This window comes from Pagrus pagrus (assembly GCF_965226575.1).
Source record: "Pagrus pagrus genome assembly, chromosome: 15".
NCBI classification, from domain to species: domain Eukaryota; kingdom Metazoa; phylum Chordata; class Actinopteri; order Spariformes; family Sparidae; genus Pagrus; species Pagrus pagrus.
In genome coordinates, this window is record NC_140199.1 from 21,810,261 (window position 1) to 21,833,473 (window position 23,213).

A 23,213-nucleotide genomic window follows, 5' to 3' on the forward strand; every position below is an offset into this window, starting at 1 on the left:
TGCTTTTCAGCTTTTTAGCTTTTCAACTTTTTCAAATATTCAGCTTTTTCAAAAACAAATTTAACATGGAAACAAATGGGAAAATCCTCAAATCCTCCTCAAAACTCATCCACTTTCAACCTCTTCTGCTCCCTCATACTTTGAGCTAGAGACACCATTCCAACTTTAAACTATTCACAAGACCTTGAACTATTGAACTTGTTTTTCAGTTTTTGAAAATCTTTTACGGTTTTGAAATGATCACAGTTTTAGTTTTAAGGATTTTTAGCTCCTCTTCTGGGTTTATAATGGGTGTGTATTGCGTGAGCTAGAGTGCGGAACATCACCGCTAGAGTGGAGAGCAGCTGGAAAGACTTGAGAAAAAATTGTCTTCAGCTTGATTTGGGTCCCACAGCTTTTACTTCACATAGACAATATATACATAGAAATGTAGGAAATCTTGTTGGCTTTCAGATGATGTTCTTATTTCAGATGTAGGACTTAAACTTTTGGTTGTAGAAGCCCTTGAGCGACAAGCACTCCAGCAACTCCCCCATAAGCCGCAATGTTAACTTTGAGCCTAAATTTCTGGAGTGGAGCAGACGGTACCGGTTTTGTCTCTCGCTCTTGTGCCCTCATTTTTCACTCTACAGAAATAAAAAATACATCACATGGTTCAGCAATGTCTCCTGTTACTCACTGTATACATATTTTGGCCATAACCATTACACTTTTTTCTAAACCTGCAGCTGTTTGGGAGGTGTTTTCCCATTCATTCTTATGGGGACATTTTCAAATTTCATTCTGCTACTGCTCCAGCATCTGTGCTGCTACAGAAACTGTTTGGCTGTCAAACTGTTCAGCTTTTCAACCTTTTCAGCTTTTTCAAATATTCAGCTTTATGTTCAGCCATAGAAACCATTCAACTATCAAAATCTTAAGCTTTTTAAGCTCTTTCAACCTTGTACTTTTCAGCTTTTCAACTTTTTAAGCTCTCAAATATTCAGCTTTCTGCCTCTACAGCTTTTTCAAGTATTCAGCTTCATGTTCAGCTATAGAAACCGTTCAACTATCAAACTGTTCAGCTTTTTAAGCTTTTTCAACCTATTACTTTTCAGCCTTTCTGCCTTTTCAGCTTTTTCAAGTATTCCGCTTTTTTAAATATTCAGCTTTCTGTATTTCAGCTTTTTCAAGTATTCAGCTTCATATTCAGCTATAGAAACCGTTCAACTATCAAACTGTTCAGCTTTTTAAGCTCTTTCAGCCTTGTACTTTTCAGCTTTTTCAAATATTCAGCTTCATGTACAGCTAGAGAAACTGTTCAACTATCAAAATATTCAGCTTCATGTACAGCTAGAGAAACTGTTCAACTATCAAAATGTTCAGCTTTTTAAGCTCTTTCAACCTATTACTTTTCAGCCTTTCTGCCTTTTCAACTTTTGAAAAAATCAGCTTTTTCTGCAAGTTCTTGACCATTCATTCTCATAGTTTCATGCATTTTTTATGCATTAGGCAAGTGTTTTCCAGCACATTCAGCAGATTTTGCAAAATCACTTCAGCAATCAGCATTCACACTGTATTTTCGCAGGAAATACAATTTTTCTAGTTATTATTATTCTTCCTCCCGTTTTTCGGCGGTTAACTTGCCCCGCAGTTTTGAGCGCACACAAACAAAAAATATATCAAAACGTGCGCCTCGATCGGGAGATTACTGCTATGATTCAGATTTCCAGAATATTAATTTTTCGCGTCGTAAGACGCGAAAAACTGCGAAAAATTTCCCATAAGAATGAATGGGACGAGGAAAAAAAACTTCGCAAATCTTCAACGTTTTTCAAACATCTCCTGCTTGGGCCTACGTTGGCCTAGAAACACCATTCAAACTTTAAAATGTAGCCACAGGTCTTGTCTATTTAAGATGTATTTGAAGTTTTTTTGCACGATGTCTCGTTTTTGAACTCTGACCCTTGAAAGATGGCGAGTGATTTTGGAAAAATTCAGGACTTTATAATGGGTGTGTATTGCGGAATGTTCGTGCAGAGCCAACTGCCAGAGTGGGGGGAGAGTCAGAAAAACTCTCACAACTTTTCTCTTTCTCTGACGACCACAGCCACAAATTACACAGTAGAAGAGTGATTTTTTCACCAAGTTGTAGCCACACTTGTCCTCTTTCTCCCAATGTGTCCACTTTATTGGTAGGATTTATGGTTTTTGATTTATCTGCCTCCAACCGACAAGAGTAGCTCTCAACTGCTCCATTTACCCCAATGTTAATCAGGAGGAGGATTTTCCAGGATTTTCCAAATTGCCCCTGTTTTTAACTCGCTCCTATGACCACATTTCTGAAGCTAGGGCCACAAAAAATAATGACTGTGTTCTTTAAGGCCTCCCTGGCTTGATGGTGAAGAAAATTTTCAGATATCATGTTTGGTTTTGAAGATATAGCACTAGTTTGAGGTCCTAAATTTGAGGCAAAAGTCACTCTCAAATCAGCTGTCACAGGTGGTTGCTAGGGGTTAACGACAACCATCACCGCGGCAACCAAGCTGAACAGGGCCTGCAGAGACACACACACACAGAGACAGACAGACAGACACACACACACACACACACACACACAGAGACAGACAGACACACACAGACACACAGACAGACATACAGATAGACAGACATACAGACACAGACACACACGCAGACAGACACACACAGAGACACACAGACACACACTCCTTATGGGGAAATTTTCAAATTTCATCCTGCTACTACTTCAGCATAAGTTCAGCTACAGAAACCGTTCAACTATCAAAATGTTCGGCTTTTTGAGCTCTTTCAGCCTAAACTACTTAAAAGGTAGATCTAAAAGTTCTCAACGTACGTGGGGTGCGAATTTGCACAGAGCACAGCCCACTCTCGCGATTTCCCAACGGGAAATTGTCTAGTCTACAGTATGTGATGTGACTAACTACCCTCTTTTTGCAAGACGCTGGATACTGCATTCCCAGATGCATGAAAGCTTTAAATGTGTTATCCGTCACTCTTCCGATGCAGTCTTGCACTTGTGCACATGATGTTTTAACATGCCCGTATTTGTCTGGTGGTGAGTACACCTTTTGTCCTGCTTTTGAATACATTAAAGGAACAGTTGGCCCAAAATGAAAATTCGGTGAAGGGGAAAAACGTAGGGGAATAAATTAAGTATTTCTGGAGCTTTGCAGCAAAACAGTGTTGCAGCATTCTCCTTTAGAACGTAACAAAAATAGCCCCCAAAACATGAAAGAAACATAAAATTGCTTCTTATGAGCTGTATGGATCAATTTCATTCAATTTCATGTTTCTTTTAGTGCCTGTACCTGACTTTCAATCAGCATGGGGCTGAGTAGCTACTGACTTAATTTGTAATTTGTGGGTGAACTGTTCCTTTAATTGCAAATTTGACATACAGCACATAATACAGATTTTGATGCTGCAATCACACTAAATGTTAAAATTTTCATTTTCTTTAGGATTTTAAATCCTGCAGTGATGCTCGGCCTGAGCCTGGATCCATGAGTGGCCTGATTGATCAGATAACTCTCCCAGAGGCCCAACCTGTGACCTCCGACCTTTGTCAGTATGATCCTTATCTCTGTCTGGACGAGGATGATCCTATCAAACAAGATCTCACCTATAAATCCACCCTAAGCCACCTGCCAGAGTGGAATGAATCAAGCAAGTGCATAGAGAGTTCACACGTCTCTTCCGTGTCGCTCTCTGACATAGCAGCAGCTAGAGAGGGGGCTGCGTGTGGAGACCCGGTCATCAAAATGATAGAGGTGAAACAAGGCAGTGATGGATCGACGGCGTCCTACACGGGGGACACGCTGACACTGGAGGGGGCGTTACAGTGTGGTTTAATACCTGCATCTGTTTATGTAGAGATTCTTCAGAGGCAAAAGGCCTGTCACGATGTGTTAGAGCCTGTGCAGGAGGTTGAACCATGTGAGGTCAATAGACTGATATTAAAGTGCCTCAGCAGGAATAAATCACTGACATCAGGGAGGGATGTTCACACTCTGAGGTCTTGTCATGATGGTTTAAGTGATCAGGAGGCTGTTGAGGCGTCGGAGGACATTATGAGTAGCATCCAAGATGGCGATAAGCTAAAGGTGGATGCAGCCGTTCAGTGCGATCTGATGAGCTCTAGCAGCACGCTCACTGTGATCGGAAATCAGCAGCAGTTTATTGGACTCGTGTTGCCTACGCTTGAGGAAAATGTGTCCACCTCATTCCAGTACGACCAACAAATCACCAGCGATGAGTTCACCAGCATGCTGTTCCTCAGTCGGGAAAAAATTGCAGCTTTTTACATTCCAGAAAATTCAGAGGTGGTCGACATCTACTCTGCCATTCGAGATGGTTTTATTGACAGCTACACGGCAGAGGTTTTAAAGTCTATAGAAATTCCTGACGTGTTCCCAGATGTTGATCGCCTGAATGAAAAGTTTTCATCTTGGCTTATATATAAAAAACTCATAGTTGATGGATGCTATCATGCTGCCGCTTCCTTACGAGTTGATAACTTCCCAACCAGCACAGAGGCGAGGCAGTTGTTCATCTCCTACCTCATGATAAACAGCTACATAGATCCCCAGTCAGGACAGAGGGTCCTAATACTCGATAGCGAGCTGAGTAAAATTATTAAAATCTTTCTCGAAGATTCAACTTTTTCGGAGAAAAACGTAACTTCTCTGACTTTGAATGTTCGTGACTTTTCAGAGCAGGAAGACTTAGAGAGCCCACTGCACATAAATGAGGAATCAGAGGAGGCGATGACGCAACGCAGCTGTGATCCTCACAGCTTTGTTTCCTCTGTCAACGGAAGAATTACCTTTGATGAAAAAACGAATGACGTGGCTCTAGAACAAGATGATGTCATGGAAGTTTTTATAGATAGTGACACTGACATGGATACATCAGAGACTGGTGTCGCGGAGGAAAGCCTGTATCAGAACACCGCAAATTGGACAAAATCAGGTGAATTTGCAGAAGGAAAATGTGGAAGTAGTTTACAAATCGATGTCAGAGGCAGTGATGGTGAAGATCTTGATATTCCAGCTGTTCCACCTCTGTCAGTCCTTTCCTCGTCATGTTCTCTAAGCAGAACAGATGTTGGCTCACCAAGTATGTTTGACTCCCGCCATCAAACACTACCATGCTACGATACTGACTCACTGTATAGTGAATCAGAAGGTGCATATGTGACCCATGCTGAGTTTCTATGCTCTGACGACTTGATGGACGATGAATATGAGCAAGACTACGCTATTCATCTTCTGAAAGCGCAGATGGATGAAGGAGGTATTTTGGACGTCACCTCTGGGAGACGTTACGACCTGGAGGCAGCTCTCAGTAAGGGCCTGGTTGACGAGAGGACAGTGTGGAAACTGCTTGACCTGCAGTCAGAAGGAACAGGAAGTGTTGTAGGTGATGAGGAGGGCGAAATGTCAGAAATGTCAGAAATGTCAGATGGAGCCTCAAATATCGCTTTTAGTTTAATGGAACAGCAGAGCCTATTGAGATCTAGCACCACCATCAGTATCAGGGAATCACTGCTGTCTGGGTTTGTTGACGATGAACACATCCTTAACTCAGACCCTGAAGAGAGCTACACTCACTCCATCTCTCATGATCATGATCTGGGTTTCGTTAATATTAATGAAGCTGGAAACAAGCAGCAGCCGTCCGAGAGGAAGGTAGCTGTCATGGTGCTCGATCTGCCTGACAAGGGGGCTGATAACAGAGAGATGGAGAGTGAGAATGTGGGGAAGATGAGCAATTATCAACATCATTTCTCTCCCTCGGTTGGTGGCCGCGAGTCTCAGATGATCTCACCCTCCTCGTGGAGTCAGGTTACTGCAGAGAGTGTGCATCACGCTTTACTGGCAGAAGACGATGACTCACAGGGTGCAATCGATAGCCGGATGACAGATGCAGAGGATGTGTTCAGAGTTGTGATAGAAAGTGCTGCTCCAACCACACAGAGTGACAGAGCCTCCAGCATCAGTACCGATCCACAAATCCAGACTCAGTACTCCACTTCTGCTAATTACTCTAAATCTGACAGCTCACCCTTTGATGAAGAGTTTTTCATCGCGGGATACGATGCAGAAGTGGGAAATCAGACCGTTAGTGAGAGTGAATTACAAAAGCCCTCATCAAATCGCACTGTGTCGCCTGAGGAAAGTAGAGCCATTAATGACATTAATGAACAATCAATGAGTGCGGCTCCATCACCTCTGCACAGCGAGCCAACTCCAAGTGGAGATTACTCATCGCCCAGGGATTTGGTAGAAAGTGCCATTATCTCGGATTCCAGGGGGTATGGTAACCATGACAACAGCATCACAGAAGATGATAGCGGAGTCGCATTACCTCAGCGAGCAGCGCTTAATTCAGAGACTAGTTTTAGTGTTGAACCCGAGTCCAGATGCTCTCAAAACGCTCATGTGGGTCAGAGATCTCCACAGTCGCCCGTTGTTACGGATGAAGTCGCTGCAACAAATACTATCAGTCAGAAGTGTTTGGATGTAGAAGATTCAGAGCGATATACTCCGACTAACACAAGAGTTTCTCTTGAACCAGCAGTGGCTGATAAAGATTTGTGGGGTTCAGACGATGATGAGTTGAGCATTGACGTTCTTTCCCCAGAGAGGCAACACAGGGACGTATTCCTGAACAACAGTGATGCAGAACAGTTTCCTACGTCAAGAAATGCAGGGACAAGTGAGATGAGCGATGAAGAAAATGCAGATATTTGTGGAAAAGCATCAGAAATTAATGAAGGACAGTCTGAAGCTGTAATGGGAGAAGAGTTCGAGGAAAGGGGGTATGGTAACCATGACAAGCGCATCACAGAAGATGACAGTGGAGTCGCATTACCTCAGCGAGCAGCGCTTAATTCAGAAGGTAGTTTTAGTGTTGAACCCGAGTCCAGATGCTCTCAAAACGCTCATGTGGGTCAGAGATCGCCACAGTCGCCCGTTGTTACGGATGAAGTTGCTGCAACAAATTCAATCAGTCAGAAGTGTTTGGATGAGGAAGATTCAGAGCGATATACTCCAACTAACACAAGAGTTTCTCTTGAACCAGCAGTGGCTGATAAAGATCTGTCGGGTTCAGACCACGATGAGTTGAGCACTGACTTTCTTTCCCCAGAGAGGCAACACGGGGACGTATTCCTAAACAACAGTGACACAGAACAGTTTCCAACGTCAAGTAATGCAGGGACAAGTGAGACGAGTGATGAACAAAATGCAGATATTTGTGGAAAAGCATCAGAAATGAATGAAGGACAGTCTGAAGCTGTAATGGGAGAAGAGTTCGAGGAAAGGGGGTATGGTAAGCATGACAAGCGCATCACAGAAGATGACAGCGGAGTCTCATTACCTCAGCGAGCAGCGCTTAATTCAGAGACTAGTTTTAGTGTTGAGTCCAGATGCTCTCAAAACGCTCATGTGGGTCAGAGATCTCCACAGTCGCCCGTTGTTACGGATGAAGTCGCTGCAACAGATACTATCAGTCAAAAGTGTTTGGATGAGGAAGATTCAGAGCGATATACTCCAACTAACACAAGAGTTTCTCTTGAACCAGTAGTGGCTGATAAAGATTTGTGGGGTTCAGACGATGATGAGTTAAGCACTGACGATCTTTCCCCAGAGAGGCAACACGGGAACGTATTCCTAAACAACAGTGACACAGAACAGTTTCCTACGTCAAGAAATGCAGGGACAAGTGAGACGAATGAGGAACAAAATGCAGATATTTGTGGAAAAGAAGGACAGTCTGAAGCTGTAATGGGAGAAGAGTTCGAGGAAAGGGGGTATGGTAACCATGACAATGCCATCACAGAAGATGACAGTGGAGTTGCATTACCTCAGCGAGCAGCGCTTAATTCAGAAGGTAGTTTTAGTGTTGAACCCGAGTCCAGATGCTCTCAAAACGCTCATGTGGGTCAGAGATCTCCAGAGTCGCCCGTTGTTACGGATGATGTTGCTGCAACAGATACTATCAGTCAGAAGTGTTTGGATGTAGAAGATTCAGAGCGATATACTCCGACTAACACAAGAGTTTCTCTTGAACCAGCAGTGACTGATAAAGATTTGTGGGGTTCAGACGATGATGAGTTAAGCATTGACGTTCTTTCCCCAGAGAGGCAACACGGGGACGTATTCCTAAACAACAGTGACACAGAACAGTTTCCGACGTCAAGTAATGCATGGACAAGTGAGACGAGCGATGAACAAAATGCAGATATTTGTGGAAAAGCATCAGAAATGAATGACGAACAGTCTGAAGCTGTGATGGGAGAAGAGTTAGAGGAAGAAAGATTAGATCTTTGTGCTTCTGAGCATCCCCAGTCAGATGGCAGCATCCAACCTGAAGTTTCCTCTTCAGCTCCATCAGTGTTTTCTGACGCTGTGAGGACACGTGTAGGTGACCAGGGGGATGCTACAGAAGGGACTCATGTCAGTGATTTACAAAAGGCACAAACTCAAGATCTTGAAAGCACTATTGTTGTAGTTCAGAATCCTTCACAGCCTTTAGAGAAAGGCGGTTCCCACGAGACAGAAACTCCACACGGACTCATCGAGAGCAGTCACCCAGACCTTCTCATGGATCTGCTGAAGCAAAACGTCCTCAGTCTAAACAACAAAGACAGAGGAAGCTCAGAACTGATACTGGAGGAGGAGAGTGAGAAGTCAGATCAGTCTGATGCTCCAAACATCCAACTGCAACTGCTGCAGGTGCTTAAGACTGTCTCCTCCAGCCAAGACCTCTCAGTGCTGCAGGAGGTGATGGAGACTCTGAACTCTGCTCTGGGTGGGGACTCTCAGGAGGAGCGGCGGCACGTACTGGAGAGCATCAAGGAGGAGAGCTCAGAGGGGGAAGATGTAGAGGATGACAAGTCAGACGCCTGTAAAGTTGAGCAGGTCAAACATAAGGTATGTTAATGTCTCAGTGTTAAGCTAACCCTCTCTCTTAGTTTTAGATATATATATAACATCTGCTACACTTTTTTTTGTTTCCTTCTCCACAGCTGTTCTCCATCCAGGATTATTTGGAGTGCGTTGGGAGGCTGCAGGATCACGCTGATGCTTTAGATGATGTCAGAAAAGACCTTTCAGTGCAGCCACCAGTGAGCAACAGCCTGGAGGAAATGCAGATCCAAGCAGAGGAATGTCAGGTTAGAGATATATGATTGAAGGGAATTTGGCATCCGTAGTATAAGTAACCATCACACAGTATGAAAAGTCCTGACCTAAATGTGCTCTTTTATCCAGACTCTCGAGTCCCAACTCTCTCGACTGGCTGGTGTTCTGACAGCAGATATGGAAAAAGCCAAACAGCTCTTAAATTCTGTTGATGAGGGCATTCCTACACAAATCCGCCAAGATCTGGCTGCAACATATCTGGAGTTGGAGCCAAATTTTACTGCTGTTTCCCAAATGTGTGCAGAAAGGAGTCACTCCCTGATTCAAGCGATGGAAACAGGAAAGGTCAGTGTGTTCACTGCCTTTGATTAAAATACAGTGACGTCGCTGTTGTATCAGCTGTTAACAACTCAAAATGTGATTTTTAGGAACATTTGGAATCAACGTACCAGAAACATCTCGGTGATCTTGAAGAGCTAGCGGGCCTCATCCGGAACAACTCTGAGATGAGTGACGCGGATTTGAACACATGTGATGCAGACACACTGAATCATTTGATTCAGCAGAACAAGGTATCTTTAAAGTCCAATTAAAAACATCCAGCTACAATAACGACAGACAGATACTCATATTTTCATAATTTCTTGCAGGACATGGAGAGCAACCTTCTAAAAGAAGCCAGGCTCAAATTAGAGGACGCCACATTTGACATCCAGTGCTTTATTTCCGAGCACGCTCAGTTCTTGACTCCAGCTCAGAGCAGCTACCTTCTCAAGTTCCTCAGCACCACTCAGCGAGCATTCAGGGACCAGACTGAGAAGCTGGTTACACAGAGGAATGCCTTAGATGTCCTACTGGACACCAGAGAGAGGGAAGACCAGGAGAAGGTCTGCCTGGGGATACACTTTAAAATATCTCACGTTTCCAGCTGTGTGTATATGTCTGATTTGCTGAATGAGATGCTGAATGCTTACAGTGCATGTAGAGTAGAGTAGGCTGTATTAACTATGTCAGTAGTCACATTCAAGCATTGGTACTGTTTTATAATTTGTGGATTAGAATGAAAAGTAAATCAACTCAAACACAGTGAATGAGCACATACAGGAATGTATGACAACAAGACTTTTTACACATGTAGTTTCACAATATTTATATTGCAGTGAGTCTTCAGAGACCTCAGATCAATCAGCTCTAAGAAAATACTTGAATTACTTTGCAAATATTGACCTTTACGTTGATTTATGGTGGATTTAAATTAAAAGTTAGACTTGACATGTAAAGGGTATGCAGCAGCATCCCGGTGTTGAAATATTTGGAGCATCACACGGTAGTTACACCGTTCGCCAAGTGATGCAGCATAAAGAGCGTATAAAAGAGATTAAATCCATCGAACGTTCAGGAGAAAGGGTTAACACTTTTTGAGACTTAGATGACTTATTATCAGCTTTCAGTTGCAGTTTGGTGAGGTTCAGGGAGCAAAACTACTAGATCAGGTCCAGGAAAACGATCAGTGTTTGTATTGGCTACAGACGTCTGGGTGCTAATAAAATCTGTCTGTTTTGTTTGTTATGTGAATTCTGAAGTGAATTATTGGCTTTTGTTTCCAGGATTCAGATTTTGGAGCTTCGACTGTGAATGCCTACAGTACATGTTTAGGGATAATAACAACATTGCATGCTCAAGTGCTTGACCTCTTCTGCAGACTAACGTTTGTGTGCTGATTGTCTTCTGCAGGCCTTCAAGACACCAGAGGACAAAATGCACCTCCTCTGTTGGAGCACTTTCACCCACAACAAACCCGTTAACATGTCAGACATGATGTCCCCTTGTGGCGAATGGCGAAAAAGCATGTTTACAGCATACTAGATTTTAAAGGGAAATGTGAACTAAAACATATTTTGCATGTCATCTCTCTTTGCTTTCGATGTTTGTGTTCCCAAATATTGATCGTTGATTCTTGTGGACGTGAACGGGAACTCACTTGGTTTTTATTCTCGTTCTGCAGTCGATGTTGGCGAAACACAAGGAGTTTACCGAGAAGTTGGAGGAAGTGTGTGATAATCTCACCCTGACAGAAAACCAGCTGATTGGTCACCAGCAACAGGCTGAAAGCGCTGAGAGTGTCACAGACCTGCAGCAGTACCAGCAGGAGCATCAGGTTAGAAATCAGTTTGCTTTGCTTTTAGCGTATGAGTCCAAGTATGTTTTCATCACTTTAAATACATTTTATTCCATGACCCTCCTCTTCTGATCTCAAGGCTCTGCAAAAAGATGTACTGACAAACGCCAGTGCCTTGAATGAGGTCATCAGCAGTACTAAAAAGTTTCTGGAGGAAAACCGGAGCAAGCTGACTCCGGATCAAATCGCCGTGATTGAGAGCAAGCTGGAAGAGGCTAAAAGCAAAGCCAAGCTCATCAACCAGCGGGCGGAGGAGTCCAGGAAAGATCTGGAGAAGGTTGTTACCACAGCCATAAAACAGGAGAGCGAAAAGGTCTGTGTTCAGATTACCTCCATATGTCTAACTATGTCATGCATCAGAATGTAATTGATTAGTTACGGTATAATTAATTTATTGCTAAACTTGTTAATATGTAATCCATCTGTCTGTTCAGGCAGCAGCTGTTGAGCGTCTTGAAGAGAGTAAGAACAAAATTGAAGGCCTCCTGGACTGGATATCTAACATAGGGAATGAAAACGAGAGCGGTCTGGATCAAACTGACCATATAAGTAGAGAGAATGGAAACCTGCCAGAGGAAACTACAGCCAAGGGACTGATAGGAGACGATGACGATGCCAATGGAAATGCTTTGCAGACCCCTGAGAAAGACTTTGGCAGAGAGACAAGCGGCAAGAACGCCGCCTCCCTGGACCTGGATAAGCAGTACGACAGGGTCAAGGTATAGTCGGTTTGTTCCAGTAATTCATGCGGGATGTTTTTTTTTTGCAGGGGCCGACTTTCTTTCAAAACAGTACACAAGTTAATAAAAATCACAAGGGAGATCATCATGGTTAAATTGAAAAGACAGATGATGAGATGGAGATGAAGGGATGGATGACGTTGTGAAATGTAGCTACAGGTTATGTAATATGTCAAATCGTATCAAGCAGATTAAAGTTTAATTAAACAAATGGAAAAGAGAGGATATATTCTTAAACCATAAAGACAAAAAGTAAGAAAAAATTTAAAATTAGACTAATAATTACTGCTATATGAATTGGTATTTTATTTTCAAGACTTGCTGTTCCCACAGGCCCGTCATCAGGAGATCCTCTCCCAGCAGCAGGATCTGATCATGGCCACGCAGTCAGCTCAGGCTCTGCTTGACAAGCAAGCCGACGTGCTGTCTCCGCAGGAGAAGGAGAAACTCCAGAAGGACATCCAGGAGCTGAAGGGGCGCTACGAGGCCTCGCTGACCCAGGCTGAGCAGCAGATGAAGCTGGTGCAGTGCGTCCAGGAGGAGCTGAAGAAGTTCCAGGACGACTGCGAGGAGTTCGAGGGCTGGTTAGACCAGGCGGAGGGTGAGATAGAGGAGCTGGGAGCTCCCGTAGGCTCCCTCAATATCCTCAGTGACAAACTCCAGAGACAGAAAAACTACTCGGAGGATGTGATCTCGCACAAAGGGGACCTTCGCTTCATCACCATTTCAGGACAGAAGGTGCTGGATGTGGCTAAAGCCTGTGGAGCGGGTGATCCTGCGGCTAAGAATGCTTCACTGGACGTGGATACTTCAGGAACCTGTTCTGCTGTCAAGGATAAGTTGGATTCAGCTGCCAGTAGATACAAGACGCTACATTCACAGGTATTTAATCTGCAGTCAACAGATGGAGCTTGAGGGGTTGTAATGTCTTATTCTTGCCACTGGGTGGAAGCATTTGTCTTCGTTGATTGAAGCTGTTTAATGCCTCAATAAGGTGTCACATTATCTTCTGTAAGCATCAGGAAAATGTCCGATTTACATCTTATATCCATTGTTATCGCCATGTATTGAACAATTCCACTTAATTATCTGGTTTCTGAATATCTTATCACACCTACAGTGTAATCGTGTTTCCTTTGTTTCAGTGCAATCAGCTTGGCAACAACCTGAAAGATGTGGTCGACAAATACAAGAAATACGACGACACGAGCGCCAGTCTTGTGAATTGGCTCAACGGCTCAGAGGAGGAGGCTAGAAAACAGCAATCGGAGGCCATAGCAGCTGACCCACAAACACTACAGAAACAGCTGGAGGAGACCAAGGCAAGAAAAACTGCTGTAGTGACCAAGCCTCGTCTTGGTTCTGAGTCTAACTTCTGACTCTCATATTGAAAACCTCAGATTTTATTTCAGATTGTGGTCTTTTTTTGTCTGTTTGTATTTTTTGGGAGGCCTCTCTTGATCTTGAGGCCCACATGAGGGTCATATGAAAAAGTCCTTATGATCATTCTTGCATTTTATCGTTAAAGAAAGTTGGGATGCCCTCACCACAGCTGTCATAAACTCTGTGTGAACTTTAATGGATGTTAGGTTATGAAGAACTTAAGAAAATAGACAAGCAAGAACTTGGAGCACAGACTGGTTTACAAGGTCACAGCACAATAGACCTGTGTTACCATATACAGTGTTTCCACTGACTTAAGTGCAACGCAGTTATTTTTAGCTCTGTGTTCAAATTCAGACCCACATGTGAATAGTTTGACTCTGGTTATTTGTAGCGTACATACTCCTACAGGAGGATAAGAAACTAGGCCGCCTCTGTCAGAGCTTTTGGCTGCAGTTAGCTCAAACATTTCTCTGCTGGGAGGTAGTGACTTACAGCAGAGATATACCCAGATAAGAGGCGCCTGTGGGCCAACAGAGGAACACTGTGCTTTTGGCTTCGGTTACAAATCACTGTAAAGAATCCTAAGCCTTACTGTAAGTGTACGAGTCGAGGCCAACAGGTACTTCTAAATATAAATATGGAATGACTCATGATTTTCCAGACGATATTATCCAGATGTTCTTGCACATCTTCACTCGTTGTTCTTTAACTTCCAGCCACCACACCACCGAAATGCATTGTTGTAAAGTATTGACTGGTTGCACTTAACATTACAGCTTGGTAATAACATGGTAATGGTGGCATAAAGGTTCGAAAATAAAGAAGTTGTAATTACGTGATATTTTAATTAACAAAATTGATCAGGTAATAGCTTGGAATCAAAATAGGGAAAAACTATTACTACAAAACTATTTATGCTAACAATAAGAGTAATATCAGTGCAATATTTACATTAAAACATGGTATTATGGTGATGTTAATGGGGTAATAACTTGAGGTTTTCACAATATTATGAGCTACTATCAGCATGACGCCTTCAAATTGACACTGTATAAATTATATTTTTAATGCTGTGACTTGTTTCCAGGAAACATTCATTGTTGCTATGCTAAATGCAAACTTTCAGTCTAATATTACCCAGATATACCCATTGTTTATACTAAGTCAATACTACAACAAATAATTTTGTAATTACATGGTATTACTTAACCGTTACCTCTTATCACACTAATACCCCACTATTGCCATGTTATTCCTAAGCAGTAACATAAAGTGCTACTGATACAGTTTAATTTTCTCTTTTTTACTTCTTCTTATTTACTGATCCACAGGGCCTGCAAGGTCAGATGACGGGACATCAGACTGCTATCGACACACTACGCAAAACAGCTGAGTCTTTGATAACATCTGAAGGAGACCTCCTGAGCAACACGGATGAGATCCAGGAGACAGTAGGTGAGGAAAGAATCAACGTAGGGAGCAGATTTTGCGCCGTCTACGTAATATCTGGATGAAGATTTCGGCCTTTAAATATGCAAGTTAGAGGGCACTTGAAGGTTGTAACTTGTGAGTAGGTGGGTTGTGAAGCAAGCAGACAGTCCGTTGCTAGCAAGCTAAAATGTCAACATTGCCCAAAGTGTCCACCATTCCTTATATTAACACAAGTTATCAGTGAAATATGGCTTTTGGAGCGTCTCTTTTGTTTTCCTTTTCCCTAATAATTGGTTTCTTGGCTTACACTTAAAAATGCTTTTAATCCTTTATTATAACAAACTTCTAAAAGTCAAATAAGAGTCTGCTTTTGTTCGAAATGTTTATCTCTCAACTTGTCCCAAAAAGTGAGATGATGCTCAGTTTTTAAACATAGCCCGGTTTGTTCCCATGCCCTGTAGATGACATCGTTGAGCGCTATGACAACCTGTCCAAATCTGTGAGTGATCGAAATGAGAAACTGCAGATCACCCTCACTCGCTCCATGAGTGTCCAGGATGGTTTGGATGAGATGATGGGATGGATGGAGGGAGTGGAGGCCAGTGTGAAAGAGAAAGAACCAATCCCCCTGGACTCTGCATCCATTGGAGACATCCTCAGCAGAGAAGCCGTATGTCTTCTTGTCATCAGTTCAGCAGTCCAGTAACTATATGACAAACTATATGACTAAACTTTGCTGTCCCTTCTGTGTTTAAAGGCATTAGAGCAGGACATAGCAAGTCGCCAGAGCAGTATCTCAGCCATGAAAGCCAAGGTGAAGAAGTTTGTGGAGACGGCCGATCCCTCCGCTGCTGCCCTCCTGCAGTCTAAGATGGACGCTCTCTCCCAGCGCTTCTCTGATGCCTGTGACAAGCACAAGCAGAAAGTCTCCCAACTGGAGCAGCTGAAGGGAAAGGTGGAAGAGTTTGAGAGTGTCGCAGATAAAGTTCAGCAGTTTGTTGTGAAGCGTTCACAAGACCTGCACGAGACGGACGGGCCTGGGAAAACTTTCAATGAGCTGTCTCAGCTAATGCAGGTAAATATACTTTACAAGCACGAATGGATGCATTTGGTGACTTTCAGTAACATTTAATTAAATGTACAACAAGGAGTTTTTAGCTGGTTATGAAACGGTCTTGATTTGATGCCTCTGTATGGCCTACACAAGCAAACAAGACCAAGATTGCCACTTTCTATATCGTTATTATAGTTATTCCTCATGCCTGTCACTGGGTCAGAATCCCCACGAAATCATAGCACTCCTCAGGATTGTCGGTAACCTTCGCTTTCTCAAAGAAAATTACTATTACTGAGCAATTGAAACTGTTAGCTGTAGGCTACATGTAGTGTGTCTTACATAGCCACAAGTAGATACATTACCTCATCGCCAAGCATCCTGCAGACAGGTTCTCGTGCTGCTTTCCTCCTCAGGGGTCGCCAGTATCAACACAAAATGAAAGTTCATGTAGCAGCTTTAAAAAAGATAATTTTCTACTGAAAAGATTGACTGACTGTTATGATGGCTTTGCAGGACACCAAAGCCGAGATGGCTGAACACGCCGGTGATTTGGAGAAGCTTCAGACTCTGTCCAAGGAGCTGTCTGAAATAAGCCCTGATGGAAACAAAGCCCAGATCCAGAGCAAGATGGACAATCTCTCAAATATTTTCAGCACCTTCAAAGACACGGTCAAAGAAAAGTAGGTTTGGACAGGGAGGGGATCTCTGTATTTCCACTTGTTAGTTTTGGGGGGAACTTTTTATTTTGCATTTTCAAATTAAAAAAAGAAAAGGACAAAAAAAAAAATTCAAAAAATGTTCCTCATCTTGCTAATCTCATGGCAATATGAGTGGATTGTATTTCTACTTTTAATGATCATTCATTCGTCCTTTTCCTTCCTTCTATATTGTTGGTAATGTGCAAATGGATGTATAATATGACTAACTATGATTCTTGTCTACCACAGGGAAGAGGAGGTCTCATCCTGTCACGACCAGCTGGGAGAGTTCAGATCTGCAGCCAGCGATCTCACGCAGTGGCTAGAGCAGACCAATGAGAAAGTTCCTGCGGTTCAGCTGAGCAGCAGTGAGAAAACTCTGGAGAAGGACCTGCAGATAGTCAACGTGAGTCAGGAGATAAATAAAAAGTCGAACTGCACTTAAAGTGCTGGAACAGAAGCAATTGATGTTATACTGTGCATCTGGCACAGTAGTGATTCTCGATGTGTTTTGCAATAGATAGATGCGAGTGTGTTTTAATAGATTATAGGTCTGTCCTCCCTAAACTCCCTGCTATCCCAACCTGCTTTCTCTGCCAGCTAATGACACATGGATGATATGTGTTTATAAGGGAGTACTGTCCGACGATTTTCTTTACCAGATGTTAGAGAAAAGATCACAAGTAGATCCTGAATCTGGTGTGAAAAGCAAAAGTGAAAAAAAGTCTTTGAGAGGAAAAATCATCCACCGCCCTTGGCTTATTTATTTGCCATTAATCTGTCTGATTCGTCTGTCATTAGGGATTATTAGATGAATGGACATCAAAAGACCCCGCTGTCCAAGACTTGAACAGTAAAGGATCAGCGCTCTGCAGTCTCATCACCTTCCTCACATCCCCGGCCAAGACAAAGACTCCTAATAAGTCAGGTAAACATCGGCACACTTAACCTCATATGTCTAAATTAGAAGCATGGTGTTGGGTGCACTTCTAAGTTCTGTATAATCACTAACCTAATTAGAGATCATGGAAAGATCTTTAGCCAACAGTCGTAAACAAGTCTGCCTGTCCTTCACACAAGCTTTGTCTTATGTCTTTGCATCAGCTCTTACTAATGGTGGTGGTCCAGGGAGTCATTCCTACCTAACAAATAAAGGTAATAAAGTCTGTATGTTCATGCTGCTGTGGGAATACATTGTTTGCGGTGGGCTGTGTCGGCATTATGGCTGTTTTTTTTCAAAACACTGCTACAGCTCTGGTGGCTCAGTGCCAGACATATAGTAACAAATGTAACTCACCGTGACAGTATGTTCAGATTATGAATTATACAGTTGCAGGAACGAAGACACGAAGACAGATGGAGTTTATTGTCTTTTAATGCTCCACCTGTTGTGCTGATTGTGATTACCTATAATTACCTCACCCGTGTATATTGATTGGGAAATTGCCAAAATAAATGTTGAAGAACATCAGTGTGGCAATAATAATAATGATAATAATAATAATGATAATGATAATAGTCAAATGGGAGAACTATCCTTATCTTTCTTTGTGGTTATTTACTACATTAAGTATTCAGCACCCAGCATTTAGGACTAAGAGTAAGGTGAGCGCGTTGTGCATTTTTTTTGGTTGTGTGCACAGTGACACAGTGAGCAAAATATTAATTGTACATTTTTACAAGTTTTTAATTTTTGTTTGTTAGCATTCAAACTCCAGATTATTTATTTTTTTAATGGGACATTATAGTTCTTAAGTCAAACTGTTTTCCCGCACACGTAACTCATGTAATAAGTTACTCATACGTGCCACTTAATGACACATCGGTTCAGAAGTGGTTCTTGCATGAGGCTGTGATGACTTATAGTAAAGGTTGCAGCCACACTGATGTTTTCCACAAATGCTTCAGTTCCATTTGCAGGGAGTTGGTGATACTGTCCTCACTCATTTTCTGAACGCACTGTACCACAAGGCTACCGTATTAACAGTTTTTAACAGCCGTTATCGTAAGATCATTATGACTCTGACTATAAAACCCTCGTAAGTAAACTAAACAAAGTTATTTGATGTCCTCAGAGCTGATGATAATACAGCAGAACATGTCATTCGTAAATGAGGGATACGCAAGTCTCGGGGAAACGCTGAAGAGTCGAGCAGCAGATCTGAGTAGTTCGGTGCAGGAGGTCAGAGAAGCCCAAAAGGAGACAGACGACATGATGACGTGGCTGAAGGACATGAAAAAGACTGCAGCTTCCTGGAACAACACTGCTACAGAGAAAGACTCGGTGAAAACACAGCTTGAACAGCAGAAGGTACTGCAGTGTTGTTGTCGCTCACCAAATAGACTGTTTCAAAATGTCATTATGCTCTGAATCTGCACACAATCCCTGCTGATTTCCCTCAGCTGGGAATGAGAGTTGCATATCACAGGATTCTGTGATTGTAACTTGTTTTTATTTCTCTCAGGTGTTTGAGGATGACATGAAGCAAAAGCAGGAGCAGCTCCAGAAGCTCAGAGAGAAGCTCCTCAACTTGATTAAGACTCATCCAAACTCCCCCGAGGCAGCAAAGTGGAAGCAGATGCTGGCAGAGATAGGTATGCACAAGGTGTTGTCTCCAGATGGCCCTGGGTAATTTATGTCACTGAATCTGTCAGCGGCATGTTGAATCCCACTGACGAAATATGTGTCTCATTACGGCACTGGACTTTGAGTTAAAGCTTTTTAAAATAGACCAGCTACAATACTAGTGTTCATCCGGACATCCACTCGCCACATACATACATGTCAACAGAAGGTGAGCCTGTGTCAGTACCTGCCTCACCAATGAAATTAACACATTCGTAGTGCCAAGTTCTGCACAGCAGGAGGTTTGCTGAGAGAACAGTAGGACAGCTGATAGAAAGGTGCTGTTGTGCTGACTAATGCTGACCGGTGTGATTATTCTGCCCTCCTGCTCAGATGCTGCTTGGGCAGACATCAGCGGCTCTGTAGAGGAGAGGAAGCAGCACCTGGAGCAGTCCAACAAGAATCTGGACATCTTCCAAACGACTGAGAAGCAGCTCGGTCAGTGGCTTTCAGAGAAAGAGCTGATGATGAGTGTCCTTGGCCCCCTCTCCATAGACCCCAACATGCTTAAAATGCAGAAGCAACAAGTTCAGGTAGGAATGGCATATATTGTAGAGGCTTGTGCATCCCTTAAGAACCAGTATTTTCTTTGAAGAGATGTTCATCTTGGCTCATTTTTGTCCTCCAGATCCTCCAGAATGAATTTAAGAGCCGTAAACCTCAGTACGAGCAACTCGAGGAGGCCGCCTCGGCCATCCTGAGCTCCTCGGGCAACCAGGACCTCTCAAGCGGGAAGCTGGTGAGAGAGCAGCTCGCTGGTGTCACCCAGAAGTGGCAAGGCCTCACGGGACAGCTGGACCAGCGAGACAGCCTCATCGACCAGGCAGCGGTGAAGACGGGCCAGTTTCAGGAGTTACTGAGGGGTCTCAGTCAGACCGCCAATCAGCTGGAGAATCAGCTCACCAACCACCAGGGCCACAGCACTCAGCCCGATGCTGTGAAGAAGCAGCTGGAGGACGTCCAGAACATCTCAGGTCAGCTGAGGGAGGAGAGGAAGAATCTGAAGGAGGCCGAGGCCATCAACGCAGAGCTCACAGCGATGGTGACCGAGGACTACCTCAAAGCAGACTTAGCCAGGCAGCTGGAGAGTGTCAGCAAGCCTTTCAAACAGCTGGAAGAGAAAGCAGGTTGGCCTTTTAACATAACCTAATAATGTCATGGTGTAATGCTTGGAGAGAGAAGTCCATTCTATGTATGTTGAGTCACACTTAATATATTTATTCTATGATAACAACTTCCCAGAAGGCTAAATTGGTGTAATCATAATCGCTCTTGTGGAGAATTCTGGTCGATCTTCTGTCAACTTTATTTACAACCCATTTTATATTTAGCATCTGGTGTTAGAGCCTGACTGATATATTGTTGGTACATTCTATTGGCCGATATTGGCCTTACACAAATATATTGGTATTGGCATATATCTTATATACGACTGTGTCAGTATAAAAATCCATTTTACTCCCTAATGTCGGTACTGGCCCCAAAACTCAGTATTTGCCGGGTCTGTCTGTTACAGTCAACTAAGAATGGCCACTAAATTATGACAGAAATGTAGAATGAAAGTTTACAAGAGGTTGTTGCAGCACTTAAGTCACTAATTGTCAAATTTCTTTGTTGTAGCAAAACGGATCGAACAGCTCAGCTCGACCTTCGCCAGCTCGCAGCAGTTCCATCAGACCTCCAAAGACTTCCAGTCGTGGCTGGGTGAGAAGCTCCAGGACCAGTCCAAGCCCCAGCTCATCTCTGCCAAAGTGGACGTCCTGCAACAAACCCTGGAGGAGCACAGTAAGCTCCAGAAAGCTCTCAGTGAACAGGAGGAACCTTATAACACAATTATCGGGGAAGGGGAGACGCTGCTGCAGAACACTGACGGTGCAGAAAAGCTGGCGCTACAAGGACAGCTTACCACACTGTCTTCCAACTGGGACGAGGTGAAGAAGAGCTCTGCGGAGCAGGCTGACAAACTCCAGACTGCTCTGCAGAGATCTCTGAAGTATCAGGAGAGTGCAGAGAAGCTCAGCGCTTGGATTCAAGAGTGTGAAGCCAGCGAGGGCCGAGTCAAACTCACGGTCGATCCGGTTGCTGTGGAGAGCTCCATTTCTCAGGTGAAAGCTCTCCAGAAGGATGTCGACAAGCACAGAGGGATGGTGGAGCAGCTCAACACGGCTGCAGATGGCCTTCTCGAGGTGGCCAACACGGACACTGAAGCCGTCAAAGAGGAGATGGCTAGTATCGGCAAAAGGGTGGACAATGTAGCGGAAGGTTTGCTGAGCAAGAGGGAGTGCCTGGAGAAGATCTCGCACACTGTTAAGGAATTTAATGATGCATACAAAGAGGCAAAGGGTCAGCTCGAGGGGGCTAAGAAGCAGGTGGACACCTACGAATCACAGGGAGTGCAGGCACACAGCAACAAGAACCTGACCAACATGAAAGCCCAACATAAGAGCTTAGAGGGAGTGCAGAACCAAGTAGAACACATGAAGAACTTAGCCAAGGACCTTGTGGTGGATGTCCCAGATGCTGATGGTGTGACAGACCTCTTACTGCAGGCCGACAGTGTGGAAAAAGACTACAGCACCCTTAACAAGAAACTAGAGGACACGTGCCAAGTGTTGGAGGGTAAACTGCAGGGTATCGGGCAGTTCCAGAACAGCATCCGTGAGATGTTCGCCCGTTTCACTGACCTGGATGACGAACTGGACAGCATGGCCCCTGTTGATCTCGACCTGGCCACTCTCAAAGAACAGCAGGAGAGCATTCAGAGGTTTGTGACGAAGCTGCAAGAGCTGATGGCCAACACGGCCAACGCTGGAGACAGCTGTAAGAAGATGCTAGAGACTGAGACCTCTCCGGACCTGTTGGGCCTGAAGAGAGATCTGGATGCTCTGAGTAAGCAGTGTGGTAAACTGTTGGACCGGGCTAAAGGCAGAGAGGTGCAGGTGCAGAGTACTCTGAGTAAACTGGAGGAGTTGTACAGTGAACTCCACCAAACGGAAGGAAAACTCTGCAGAGCTGTGGACAAGGAGGCGTCTCAGGAGGCAGTCGGCATGGAGACAGACGTCATCAACCAACAGCTGGAGGCCTTTAAGGTATGTTGTCCTCACTTTGACATTTATTTTGTTTTTTAGGCCTAAACATGGAATTTCATTGGATTAAACTGGTTTAATAATAAGTGGATGAGTTGGATGATGCATGATGGAATAGACGTGAAATCACAGCAGCAGTTGTCGTAGTTTAATGGTTATAGCTCCCTGGTACATTTGCATTGTGTTTGTTTTCTGCTCTCTGGGGACTGGTTCATGTCCCTACAGTCGTAAACACACATAGTCTCGTTTAATTTGCCTGGTAGTGTAATGAGCCATAAACTGCTTCTTCCATTAAATTCAGCTCCTACATTATTTTTTTTAAGTGCCAAAATGGATATGGATATTTATATTCATGAGCAAAAAAAAAAAAGGAATGAAAAAGCAGCAAATATTCACATTTAACTTCTTAAATGTGAATATTTGCTGCTTTTTTTTTTGCTTTTACAAGAGAATGTTTCAGTTATTTATTTACAAAAATGTCTAAAAAGCTGTAAACGAATTAATGGACAAAGCATTTCAGCTAATATAGATATTAAATTAATTTGATTAAGAGTGGAATAAATGTACAAACTCCAGTGGAGCACATACCTCCGCCCAGGCCCTACAGTCCCCTTTAATTCAATCAATCCTAATCAATATCAAATAAAACATGTTTAAATCTGCGAGATCCAGATGTGATTTGGATCTGCATCAGACTGTACTCGCATATAAATAACAGCCAACTAAATATGCCTGATTTTTTTCATTAAGATCCATGTATTATTCCCTGAGAAATTAACAGAAATGTAGATAAATGCCCTATCTCGCAATGTTAAAGCATTTCTTGTAAAATAAGATAAC

General features: G+C 43.3%; 1 protein-coding gene across 4 annotated transcripts in view; it reads left to right on the forward strand.

Annotated features, from left to right (window-relative positions):
* The window catches only part of dst (dystonin), a 121,313-nt gene that overhangs the window by 65,068 nt on the left and 33,032 nt on the right, over window positions 1-23,213 (forward strand). For 3 of the 4 annotated variants that reach the window (XM_084375008.1, XM_084375010.1, XM_084375009.1), the window contains 17 exons: window positions 11,176-11,328; window positions 11,429-11,662; window positions 11,784-12,068; window positions 12,423-12,971; window positions 13,235-13,411; window positions 14,807-14,930; window positions 15,368-15,576; window positions 15,664-15,981; window positions 16,477-16,643; window positions 16,911-17,067; window positions 17,463-17,589; window positions 17,766-17,816; window positions 18,737-18,972; window positions 19,127-19,256; window positions 19,621-19,820; window positions 19,916-20,414; window positions 20,908-22,376. In XM_084375008.1, coding sequence (XP_084231134.1) covers window positions 11,176-11,328; window positions 11,429-11,662; window positions 11,784-12,068; window positions 12,423-12,971; window positions 13,235-13,411; window positions 14,807-14,930; window positions 15,368-15,576; window positions 15,664-15,981; window positions 16,477-16,643; window positions 16,911-17,067; window positions 17,463-17,589; window positions 17,766-17,816; window positions 18,737-18,972; window positions 19,127-19,256; window positions 19,621-19,820; window positions 19,916-20,414; window positions 20,908-22,376 — 5,085 coding nt within the window. Of the gene's footprint in view, window positions 1-3,482; window positions 8,961-9,055; window positions 9,203-9,299; window positions 9,516-9,598; window positions 9,743-9,820; window positions 10,058-11,175; window positions 11,329-11,428; window positions 11,663-11,783; window positions 12,069-12,422; window positions 12,972-13,234; window positions 13,412-14,806; window positions 14,931-15,367; window positions 15,577-15,663; window positions 15,982-16,476; window positions 16,644-16,910; window positions 17,068-17,462; window positions 17,590-17,765; window positions 17,817-18,736; window positions 18,973-19,126; window positions 19,257-19,620; window positions 19,821-19,915; window positions 20,415-20,907; window positions 22,377-23,213 lie in introns of all 4 variants that reach the window. The other variant, XM_084375007.1, reaches the window with a different exon arrangement.